Source organism: Acipenser ruthenus, chromosome 21, assembly GCF_902713425.1.
Source record: "Acipenser ruthenus chromosome 21, fAciRut3.2 maternal haplotype, whole genome shotgun sequence".
NCBI lineage: Eukaryota > Metazoa > Chordata > Actinopteri > Acipenseriformes > Acipenseridae > Acipenser > Acipenser ruthenus.
The window spans coordinates 27,343,368-27,356,596 of record NC_081209.1 but is presented as its reverse complement, the minus strand read 5'-3'; the positions used below and the strand labels follow the sequence as shown (position 1 = coordinate 27,356,596).

The 13,229-nt window shown below is 38.3% G+C and overlaps 1 protein-coding gene across 4 annotated transcripts in view; it reads right to left on the bottom strand.

Moving 5' to 3' along the window:
* Nucleotides 1-349: 349 nt before the first annotated feature.
* The window catches only part of LOC117427789 (zinc finger protein basonuclin-1-like), a 38,491-nt gene continuing 25,611 nt past the window's right edge, over nucleotides 350-13,229 (bottom strand). For all 4 annotated transcript variants that reach the window (XM_058995356.1, XM_058995354.1, XM_058995357.1 and 1 more), the window contains exons 2-5: nucleotides 6,906-7,008; nucleotides 6,581-6,816; nucleotides 3,359-5,277; nucleotides 350-3,182 (exon numbers count right to left, since the gene is read on the bottom strand). In XM_058995356.1, coding sequence (XP_058851339.1) covers nucleotides 2,498-3,182; nucleotides 3,359-5,277; nucleotides 6,581-6,816; nucleotides 6,906-7,008 — 2,943 coding nt within the window. In that variant the 3' untranslated portion in view covers nucleotides 350-2,497. The remainder of the gene's footprint in view (nucleotides 3,183-3,358; nucleotides 5,278-6,580; nucleotides 6,817-6,905; nucleotides 7,009-13,229) is intronic.

Genomic DNA, 13,229 nt, shown 5'->3' with positions numbered 1-13,229 from the left:
ATCTGTGTACATGTCCGACAAAAGAACACTATGAAATGAAACTGTACAGCACCGACTGGATGTGAAGTGAAAGCCAGTGCTTGGACACATGGCTGTTGATGCTGAATTCATGTGCTTGGGAAGGTTTTATTTAAAAACTGAATGCATCATGATGCTTGCTAAATAATCGTTGAATGAGCTTATGCTTCCTTACTGCTACGTATGATATAAACTTAGCAGGAATATGTCATTTAAAACTATCAGCAGTGACAACTATAACTTTTTATGTGCAATAATAATTAATAACATTTGTTATTACAATAAAACAACTGCACACACACACACACAAAAAAAACATCTGGAAGATAGGTCGTATTAAACACTTTTATTACAGCCATTTATTTTGTCTCTATGTTCTGTCATGTTGTATAAATCAGCTTTCTTCCACACAATGTGCCCTTTGTGTATAAAACAACAAATATTGAAAGCAGCAAAAGCATGCAAACCAAATATGGCTTTTTAAATGAAAAGGGATGAATACTGCTACACCAATATTTAGAAAATGGGTTGACATCTGCCAGTTTCTTTGCTTTTCATTTCTTTTTGTTTTACTACAAAATCTTCAATTTGACAATCATAAAAAAAAGAGAAATTGAAATGATGCAAAAAGCAACGTGTCACATTACAAATTTAGAAAACGACTTTAAAAGATAAAATATCAATCTGAGAAATATATATTTTTGGACAGCCTTTGAAACAGAGACTAGTACACTTCCCTGTACCACAAGACTTGTGTAGCTGAGACATTTAATCACATATCAATTAGATGATTATATAAAAAAGAATGTAATACAAGATTATTTGGTTTCTTTCAGAGAAACGTGATTGATCCCCTAGTCATAAAATATACATTTTGATGAACACTGAAGTACCCTGTTCTTGTCTTGACTGACAAGTTAATTGTAGCCACATTTTGTGACATGGCTTCCAAACATTGGCTTTCCTATCGCCATGGATACAATTTGAAATGTTTGAAATATCTCATCAGGGCAATTTAATACTGCTTTCCTCACGCATAGAGCTTTTAATGGTTTCATAAAAGTAATAGAAATCTTTGGTCAACTTTAGCCTCTTTCGTACCATAACAGAAGAATGATTACCGACGATATCAAAACAATAACTTATCCGTCAAGAATGCTACACAATTTTCTATAAACAAGTGTCTCCTACGATCAAGATGCAAAAATGCCACTCAACAGACCTAAAATTTACAACTGCACAGAGACTACAGCATATTACTGAAAAACAAAACGATACACAGAAAACTCTACACTTCTGTTTGCTAAACTAAACACATAAACAGACACAGGTAAAGCACCCTGTTTGGCACAATTCATATTAACAAGCGTAGCAATAGAAGAAATTGCAGGTAAAGCTTTTGGATGCCATATATGGTACCTTGATATGCTTTGTGATGAACGAAACTTTGCACCCAGCGTAATGCAAGCAAAGTCTTGATAATAAAATAAGCGCTTAGAAAGGAGACCTGGGGGAGTGAGATCTCAGATACAAAGCTAAGATTTTCAGTTCTTTGCATGAAAAGGATCTTCTTTCTTATTTTGCCAAATGAAGATGGCAATGGGTGAAGGACACGGGTCATTTCAGGGATTAAGGTCATGTTGTTTTTTCTTTCTTTTCACTTTTTTTATATTAGAGTGGCAAGTACAGGCCTTCTGTTGCATGTGATGGACATTGGTGTACAGTACAGGTCTGTCTGCCCTTATAAAAGCTTACCATGGTAGTTTTGCATGGTTTTGTGGCAGTTTTATCACACTGTTCCCATGGTATTCACCATGATTTAACCTAGTTTGCCATGTTTATTAATATGCTTTACCATATCTCACTGTTCTTTACAATGCTTACCTATGCTTTAGCATGCTTTCACTATGCTTTATTACACTTTGCTCTGCTTTTACTATGGTATACTTTTATAAGGGTGTCACTGTTTAGCTTTTATTCCTTCTCTCTATATAAAATGGTACAGTCGTAGCCTATAGGAGTAGGATACACAGTATAAACTTCAGTCTCTTATTTTTCTTTTTTGTGTCATAACCAGCTGAATTTAACAAAGTGCATTTTTCATGGTTCCCTACTCTGCAATGACTCGGTTAAAGTTGTGTCAGAATGCGTAAAAAAAAAAAAAAAAAAGAATTCAGGAGAAACTAAAACAGAAAAGTGGTTGTGCAAGCACCATAATATACAGCACTTATCTATATTCTAATCAAGATAAACATCTAATCCCAAATAATCATAGCACCTGCCCACTAGGTATAATGGCTCTGCCGTTACCAGGACTGAAATTGACCCCACATTACTGAACATTTTATTAGCGGTTTGCATGAATAAATAACAAAAATATATAATAATAACAATAATAATAACTAGTGTGTCTTATTTTAGCTTAAAATACTTGAATCCAGATTTTTGATGGGGCATTTTAAATACACATTCCACATGCTTACAGCTGATCATTGCTTGTGCCGCTACTCATGTTCCTATGTAAATTAGGGTTCTGGCTGTGTCTGTTTCGACTTCGTACCGATGAGAACATAGTGTTGCAGTCGGGAACTTTACACTTGTGCAGCTGACGGAGGTGCACAGTTTTGTAGTGAGCCCTGAATGTTCCTTTGTTGCTGTATACCTTCTGGCAGATATGGCAAGTTATTGGTGAGCCAGCTGGCAAGTGGTGTGTAAAGCAGCCACTGGCTTTCTCAATCAAAGCCAGGTTTTGATGCAGTTCCTCTTTGGGCGTCAGACTTAACCCTTCGTAGCTTTCATCACTGTCCTCCACGGGGATGCCGTCCTCGCTCCCCCCGTCAGAGTCCCAGGAGGAGTGGGTGCTGCTTCCAGATTTGAGGATGGAAGTGGTGCTCAGATCCAGCACGGCCCCCTCCTCCATGGGGCTCCCTCCCAGGGGGGCAAAGCAGCTCTCCATGCTCTTACTCATTGGAAAAACCAGACCCATCCTGTTCGCTCCTTTAAAGATCACGGAAGTCTGTGCAACGTGTTCCTTTAAAAGGATGTCCGGGCGGAAATCTTTAGCTAGGTCTCTGCAGGGAGCCGGGGTGGGGAAGAGTGAGCTTGGGGTTCCGTATTGGTCTTTGGTCAACAGCTTGTGGTGCAGATTCATGTTGGCACTGTGCCTAAAGGTTACAAAATGGGAAAGTTACGAAAATGGTCTCATACACATTTTTTTTTTATCCACAAGCAATCATACAGAAGATGCTTGACAGTTTTTTTTAATATGAATTGTTAAGTAATGTGTGTTTACAAATCATGCACCAGTGAAACATACAGGTTTTTTTGTTTGACTCCTCACCTGTCTCTGCTTCTCCTGGAGGGAAAGGCTGCATTGCAGCCCTCGACAGTGCATATGTGCATTTCTTTCAGATGCACATTTCGGTAATGCATTTTCACACTGTAGGGGTTTTTGAATGTCTTATTGCAGATCTCACAGTGATGAGGGGCTTCTTCTTTGTTTGAGCAAATCATATGCGGTGCTGTGCAAGGCATGAGTACGGAGTCTGCAGAATTTACTGCCGTTTCTTTATTAGCAGTTAAAATTTGGAAGAACTCCCCGTTTTGTACTCTATGCTCATTTTCCACATAATCGACGTCACATGGATGAATTTCTGGCTCCTTTTTAGCACAGCTTTCCACATTGGACATGTGTACTGGTTTAAGAAGATCGTTATTTTCTTTTTGGTTTTTTTCAGGGGTAAGTGAGATTACACTTCCTTCCAGCGCACATTTAACACCATTTCCCAAGTGGTACAATTGATCTTCTCTCTCTTCAGCGATATTAGAATCTTGATTTGATTTGGGGTCTACATGGCTGTGGAGTGAAGCTGTAGAAATGTCTCGGTCTGTTGACTGAATGACACTGCTGTCCCCTTGGTGGGGAGTTTGTTTCTCAAACCTTTCGCTTGCAGATTCACCTTTCCCTCTTATCTGCAGGGGAACGTCGTCTCCCGAGCTATCGTCTTCAGCGAGCTCGCTGACACTCTCAACAGCTTCTTTCTCTATCTTAATGGGCATGCTGGATTTGCGAGATTTTTTCTTTGGTATGGGATCAGAGGACAGTTCTGCCACAGGCTGCTCTGGAAGAGATGAAGAAATCAGAGGTAATGAAGGCAGGGTATCTGGGGTGTTAGCAAGCTCGCCTGGAGTGACTAGACTCCGATAAAAAGGCAGCACAGGCTGGACAGTCTTCAGGTTTGGAAACAGTATCCCACTCTGCCCAACGTTGGGGAAGCTGCTTTGTATATAGCTAGAAACAGACCTGCCGTCTGTCGGCACACTGGCACTGAAATCAAGCTTCTTTTCAACCTCAGGTGTGACGTCTGCAGATGAATGGCCTCTCATGTCTTTGTCCCGGTGGTTTCTATTCATCGGCATGTGGAGTCTGGGGTTGGGATTGGCACTGTGGCGGTTGCGGCTACGCAGGGAGCTGAACACCATGTTGCAGCCCTGTATTGTGCACTTGTGTTTGATCTTGAGGTGAACAGCGTTATAGTGGATCTTGAGTGTTCCTTTATCGTAGAAGGTCTTTTCACAGGCGCTGCAGTAAACCCGTCCCTTCCTTGGCCCGCTGCCGTTGTGTTTGTCAGGAGATCGCATGCTGGTCTCCGGGGACATCTGCGCCACCTCGGAACTAACAGAAGCATTGCACGGAGTTGAAGGAGCGTCGGAATACTCATCGCTGCCAGGGAATTCCTCTGCTTCCACTTTGGTGGCAGTTTCTTGCAGGGAGTTCCAGTTTCTTTCATTGTCTGATGCAACCGAAGCAGAACTGGAACCCAAGAGGCTGCTCTCAGTCGCAGGAATCTGAACCTCTTGCTTGGTTTTGTGGCTTTGTCTCTGACCCTGCTCAAGAAGGAAAGTATCTGTCAAGGAGCCGATCACAGGTGCTGCTGGGACAGGGCTGAGAAACTGAAACGGCAGCATGAAGGCCATACTGTTTATAAAGTTTTCAAAGTGGTGAACGTTGCTGGAGGTGACTTTTTCAATGTTAGCAGAAAGGCTAGGGCTTCTGTGGGAATTGCTTTCTATAAATGCCCGAATGTCTGAATCAGTTCTGGAGTTTGACACAGCTACTGCTTGTCCTTCCTTATCTTGGATGACCATGAGCTCCACTATTGACTTGGTCTCTCCAAAACGAAGAAATTGTTGCAATGTAGCAATCTCCTCTTCATAGGTCATAATGGCCCAGCGATCCAGTACTTTTCCTGTGGCATCCTAAAAATAAATATAATAAAATGTTTATTTATATAGATATAGATATATAGTAATTTTATATAGCCATCATAATGCATAATTGCCTACATGTATAATAACAATGGGGCCAAAGGTTAGTTAACATCACATCTTTGAAATTAAATTAATTAAAATAATATGTTGCAACTCCAAACAGATTCTGCTTGCTTGAACATATTCCACCAATCTTTATTTAAATAGGAAAAATAGATTAAATGTAAAAAAGGATGTAATTAGTGTACCACAGTATGTATGTGTATATATATATATATATATATATATATATATATATATATATATATATATATATATATATATATATATATATATATATATATAGCTTCATTTTTCCTCATTTAAATCATGCAGACTCATTCACTGTGTGTCCAATTATCTCTGAAATACAGCTTCTCAGGCAGATCGTAGAGTGATATATAGGCTGGCTTACCCAGCACAGCTGTACATACACAGAAGTGTTGAAGGGTTTTGAAACTCTGGTTTCGGATAACTTTGTGCTAGAACTATGATAAATATTTCATCATACAGCATGTATTTAATGGCCTGTCGAGATTTTCCTATAAAGGAGGGACAAAGGTGAATTAAATGCAAGGTTATGAATATTTCATGTTATCCTAATAGCCTGTGTGATGGCTCAAGACGGCTGTGTTATAAAAGTCAAACATTCTGTTGGGGATGCGTGTTCATCCCAAGTTTTGCTCATCTTACAGCAGTTATTAGTGTCTTCCTGAGTGTCTGTAGGGGGGAGAAGTTACCACTGTGCCTCCATATGAATAATACAGACTATCAAACGACTCTAAAGCCCAAATGTTTAATTTGCCATTGAACTACAGGTTAGCATTACTCAGATTTTAGAAGACAATTCTTACATGATTTCCTGGTGATCAAAAGCTAGTTTTGTAGGCTGTAACACTTGAAATGTATTTGCTTACGATTGTAAGTCGCCCTGGATAAAGGTGTCTGCTAAGAAATAAATAATAATAATAATAGGCATTTTATTTAGGGGGTACCCGTTTGGTAGGATGGGGAACCCCATAGTTACATCACGTTGTCCAGCCAGCCAACCATGCCCGTACCAGCCTTAACATCCCTCCACCTTCACAGCTGCCCCTTGGTTTATCTGTGGGTCTTATATTCCCCCAAGATATCTATTGGTCTAGAGGTTAAAAACTATATCTGTAATGTCAGACTCCTTGCAGATAAGAAAATAGAGGTGTCTCATTGAGAAATTCATTGCTATAATATATGTGGCATGATGTTTAGTTACCTGAAGGACATATCCACGAATGTAATCCTGTAAGGTCCAATCCAAAGCATTGAGGATCTGGATGACCTCCTCCTGTTTCAATACACTGAAGAGGCGGTCAAGGAGAATTTTAAGTCGGACTGGAATAGCTTGGGTTCCGTACAGCATCAGACTGCTGATATCGAAGACCACGTTCGACTGGACTATCTCCACCTGACTGCCTTGATACAGGTGATGCACTTTAAGCTTGCTTAAAGCTAGAAAAAAAAAGATGCAGGATAACATATGCACAAAATATGCATCAGATTGGAAAAATAAGGGCGCAGCAAAAGTGCACAACACTTACCGTGCTCTACCCATCCATGCCGGCAGTGTTCACATTGTCTTATTTTAATCTTTCCTGGTTTAAAGCACTCACAGTTACAGTTTAGCAGGGTGCAGCAGATAGCCTGTTTAAAACAAAACAAAAAGAAAAAGAAATGTTTGAACTTTGAGATGCAACATTTTATTCCTTAAAGTTTGAAAGACCAGCAGGCAAAGTGAACAAGGATCTGGTATTTTAATTAGTTCTCAAAAACAATAACCTCCTCATATTGACCGGTACCTGTGCATTTATAGGTTTCTAAAACCACGCCTTTAACCATCATTTGCAATGTAATTTTTTTATTGGCTGCATCGGTGATGAAGCAATATCCGAACATTGTAGTTGCTTGCAGACAGTAAAATGACAGACTACACAAGATTTTTAAATCCTGCAGTGTTGAATAATATAGTATACTGGGACACATCAGGGCTCTCCCAGAATAATGCTTCAGAGCTGAACAGAAGAAAGGAGTTTGGCAGAAGTATTGCATCCTTTCTCACATCTGTGTGTGAAGTAAGAATGTCAGCCTATAAAGTGTTGGACATGATGAATGGACACGTTACAGTTACAACAGGGAGCTTCCATTCTGTCACCAGCGGTTTTTCATTGCTAGAGATAAGTTAAAAAAAAAATGCATCTCATGGTACCTCTAAATAATGCCTTTAAGAGTAAAGCAAGAACTCAAATGATCTGAAATGAAAACATGAACCATGTCCACAATGCTATGAATAACACAGATGCATATTGTAAATCTCACAACCATGTCCACAATGCTATGAATAACACAGATGCATATTGCAACTCTCTTGCGACTCTGCATAATTCTGCAATACTGATAGCCTCAAGGTTAATCAAGGGCTGGGCACTGCCTGACACAGAGTTCAAAACCTTTGTCCAGGATGATTTTGCTAGGCTTGGCAGATGAAGAAATTGGAGCCCTAGGCACTGGTGACAGGCGCACCATTGAACACAGGAAAAGGCTTCCGTTATGGCAACAGGCATCTGTGATCCCAACCAACATTTGATCACGTATTTTTACCATCCAATTCTACCAAGAGTTCTACATCCTCCAGTACTAGAACTTAGACTCAAGAGCAAGGGCCTTACTAGCTAGGCTATAAAATGATATCAGGAAATGCTCTAACAGCAAAGACCTTGTCAATCGAAGAAAGGAATCTCCTGCTTTACAAGCTTGCCTCACGTGGAGGATTATCACTGTAACATTACAGCCTGAATATATCTCGCACTGCTTTATCTGTATAAACACATCGTTAAGATATTCTGCAAGATCTAGCAACTGCCAAAAGCTCATCATTAACTTATTTACTTTCAAATTCATTAAAAAATAACCACAAAAAAACTAAAATCATAACGCCTTTCCACTTCATTAATAAATTGTCTGGACCATTTAATTTACAGCTGAAAATAACAAACATGCACCGTGTAGTTCATTGATAAATCACAGGAACTACTTCATTCGAAAGAGATTTTTGATATCGACGTTTCGTTTTTAGCTTGTGTTGAATAGCTTTTCCTTTCAACTCAGTAAGAGATCTTCTTTCCCAGAGAAGGTCTGCTTGGATGGTCCTGAAGAAGCGAGTGTCAGGAGGACCTCAGGCAGCACCAATGGCAACATGCAGCGCAGTCAGGGATCAGATCTGTTTTGTTGGCTTGGTTGAAGGAGACAGCGCAGTATGTGATCTGCTGGAATGTAGGAGGTGTTACCCGGGCCAGACACATCAAGAGGAAAGGCTTGTTTACATCTCGTGTAGAAAGAGGACAAGGAGATGACAGACAATTCCTCGGAGAGCGAAAAAGGTTAGAATTTTTTTTTTTTTTTCAGCTTCATAGAATCATCAATGATTGATGAAGGAAGTGCATAATGCTCCAAATTCCAGATGAAATATTAAAAACCTTTCCTGGACCAAGAGGTAGCTTTCTGTATTGGGGGGGGGGGGAAGGAAAAAAGGTTCCCTGAGATCTTCTGTCTTTATGATACCTATTATTTGAGACCTTCAGTATTACTTCTACCACACCGCCCCAGGTTAACAAATCCCACTGTGCTGTACTGTAGAAATCTCACAGTAGATGAGCAAGATCATTGAGAAGGACCCCAAGCAATGTAGGTCCTTGACATAATGTGCCAACTGTATTGTGGTGATTAAACATTAACACAGTTGCACTACTATCAGGGGTCACTTCATTGATTCAGCTAGCAACGTCTCCACAAACAGCAACGCATGACAGTAATACACTGCTTGGTACGCTACAGCCACGTGGAACCTCACACGTCCATAGCCTTACAAAATACAACTGTGCAGCCTCACACATCCATAGCCTTACAAAATACAACTGTGCAGCCTTACGGAGGCTTTGTGCCAATGGCTCTCCACTGCATCAGCACAGGGCAAGATATATTACACTACGATGTTATCCGACTGATGTTGAGCGATCTGTGCTATGTCTGATTCAGTTATTTAAGTCACATCAAAAGTGCTTTGAAACATGCTTCTGACATGCCCTATACAGAGTCAACCTAAATCTCCATACAGTATCATGGTGCCTTGCCAACTAGGAAAAAAAAAAATACTCCAATTTACTTATGAAATCCATATGATGTCCAATTACTTTAAAACACTGAAAAAAATAAAAATCACATTTCTATCAAGTTATAAGTAGTAAATAACAAAGAAATGTTCTATTTTGGTTATTGACTTGCATTATTTAGACAAATAATTTATAGAAGTGTATTGCAAAATAATTTATATATATATATATATATATATATATATATATATATATATATATATATATATATATCTTTTTTTAATAGATGCAGTAAGTCCCTTTGACTTTTGAAAACACAATGACAGTCTTACCTACACAAATAGGTTACTTACAAAAGAATCGAGATGCGTATTAAACAGGTGTCGGTAATCGCAGCAGCCTTAAATAATGCAGGCTCTGAATACTTTATAATCCTTGCGTACAGCCTTGGCAAAGTGGGCACTGGGAGTTTACTAATGAAACATGACTTCTGCTGTAATACTGATTTTCCTGTAACAGCAAGGCACCTGATTTTCATTATAAAGAATAAAGTGATGTGTAAAACCTTGAGTCTTAAAACGCAGCTAAATCCCATAATCATCAGGCACAAAACAAGCACGGTCCAGTCAATATAATCCCATTACTCACATAGAGCTCCTCTGCTGTAGCCTTTCATGTACATCTCAATGAGTTGAAGTGGACACAGATATTCAGCAATGCCACTGTTCACTGAATGTGCCATTCCTTTTAATTATATTTAATATATATATATATATATATATATATATATATATATATATATATATATATATATATATATATTATATATATATATATATATATATATATATATATATATATATATATTATATATATATATACATATATATATATATATATATATATATATATATATATATATATATATGCGTATGTAAACATAACATCCTTAATAGTAACACAAATAAAAATCACATGGGTGTTTCAAACTAGAATGGGTTGTGGGCAAACACTTCCCTTTGTTGGGATTTGTTTGATATGTAGTCATTTTTTTGGTTCTTAATTGGTCTACTTTTTGTGTTGTTAAAATTGGCTTTTTTTTAATGATCTAAACACTGTCAGTGTCTGTCTCTTAACACTATCTTAATCTTGCTCATGCTGCTACCCAGGCATGCTTTATAAACCCCTTTATCGTCATCACTAAATGCAATAAGGAGGCTTGGTGGTCCAGTGGTTAAAGAAAGGGGCTTGTTACTAGGAGGTTCCAGGTTCAATCCCAGCTCAGCCACTGACTCACTGTGTGTGTGACTCTGAGCAAGTCACTTAGCCTCCTTGTGCTCCGTCCTTCAGATGAGACGTAAAACCAAGGTCCTATTGCAATGACTCTGCAGCAGCAGTTGTGATGCATAGTACACCCCCTAGTCTCTGCAAGTCACTTTGGATAAAAGCATCTGCTAAATTACTTAATAATAATAATAATAATAATAATAATAAAATAAATACAGTGAAAAGAGACACCGGATTCACAAGTTTAAGGTTGGCAGTATTTAAACCATGCCAGACCATTTTACAATACAGCATTTTCATGTTGCTTGATTGGTAAAAATTAGTGATTCACCAAACCGAAGCAGTCAGGTCCCTTAGAAGTTTCTGAATGAATCTGCACAGCATAGCGATTCTGACACTTTGCCAAATACAGCACACTTAGTGCTTGGACCAGATCCTGTTATTGTTGAAGGCAGATTTTGTTTTTTCATTGATGGATGGTGACTGGTTGAATTAAACAGGTGTGGGTGCAGGTATTCTTTACTGTATCTACAGGGAATGCCCAGGGTGGTTGGGAGAAAAAAAACATTTGTTTTAAGTTATCAGTGAAACTAACTGCTAGTGAAAAAAGAATGCATCTGTAATAATCCAATTGGTACAAGTAGGACTTTTACATTGTGAATTCTCCAGACTGCAATCGACTGAGAGAGAAGGCACACAATTAATACCCTTTCCATGAGCTCAAGTAAATGTTGCATTTCTTCTTCTTTCTTCTGCGAGAGCTATTCACGCCAATGCATTGTCACAGTTTGTTTAGCTACGGTATTAAAGCCTATAAAAATTACAGCAACATGTATCAATGGGAATGAACTGGGACCCCCCCACCCCCACACACAAAATCAATGGAAACTGTTTTTTTCCCTGTTAATGTTGTCACTCAGCTCTTGGGTATTGTGTTGCACAGCCAGAGAAATCTAAAGCAGATGTCTGAAAGGGTATTCATCTTTCTCTGAGGAGTCTAATTTTACTTATTTTTGGTTCAAGGCTGGTTTCCCTACAAAACCTCGCAGAGGGATCCAAACAGATTAATTTACCTTAACCATTAGTGAGAACAAATAACACCGAAACTATTAAGGATGTTAACAGAAAAAACAATGGTTTTCGTTTTATTTAAACTACATAAAAAAACACTAGATACAAACTACATGCACACACAACATATCCGCTGTCCGCAGAGCCTGCACGTTGATTTTTGCAAGGAATTTGTGTTTCGAGATATGATCTATATTTGTGAATTTTCACCTTGAATGCGACAGCATCGTCAATGGTTAGACGATCACCTCTTTCCACAGCTCCCAGTAGAGCTACAGTATGTATTTCTGTACCTGCTGTTCCAGGACAGTCCCTTCAAGCCCACCCTGCCACACTGCCAGCGAGGCAACATCTCTAACCTGGGAATCAGGAGTTCAAGGTTTTAAAAGTATAGATTAGAATCTCTGCCCCTGCATGTATCAAATATATATATATGTTTGAAAAGAGGTATAACTGCTTCTTGAGCTGTGTAGTCAGAAAAGTAACACACAGTGCAGTAAACTTGCTATTTATATAAGATCTAAGACTAGAATATAATTAAAATATGGTCAAGACATATAAATACTTTTATTTTAGAACTGCAGTAGTTTCATTGCATGCATTTGATGAATGCAAGGGGCAGAGATTATAATAACTCATGTACATTGTAGTAGAAACTCAACACTGCTGTAACTGCACATTGAAATTCCATGTCCACTCTCAATACAGCCTCACTACACCCTAGAGCTATTTGTCCCATTAAAAAGGCACCTTAACTCTGTTTAAAAGTAAGCTGCTGTCATACAGGAGAAGCAGCTGATGTGTGTGTGTGTGTGTGTGTGAGTAATCAGACTGGAGGAGTTTCTGAGAGGAGCCGCATGCATCATTAGGAGGGAAATGCTTCTTATGCGAGTCATCAGCCAGACATGAGCATCTAATGGGACTCTGGAAAACACCCTCCCTTCTAATAACTCAGAAAACTTACTGCGAAATAAAAAAAAAAAAACTTACAAAACAATTAGATTTTTTTATTTCATAAATACGTTATTTATAGGTTTGCCTGAAGATATTATAAAAAAAAAAAGAGTGGAAAAAACAATAAACCTGTCTATTTTAAATTGCTATTATTATTATTATTATTATTATTATTATTATTATTATTATTATTATTATTATTATTAATAATAATAATAATAATAATAATAATAAGAAGAAGAAGAAGAAGAAGAATAATAAGAATAATAGCTCTGATATCCTTACAGCTGCTTTAAAAACTACCAAATAACACAATAATGGGCAATTATTAATACTGCACAAAATGGCAATAATAAGTATGATCTTGTTGTTTGTTGTGTTATTCAGTTAATAAGGGTAGCGACGGCAACACTTAAATGCAATCCTAGGGGGTGGCAGACTTGTTTA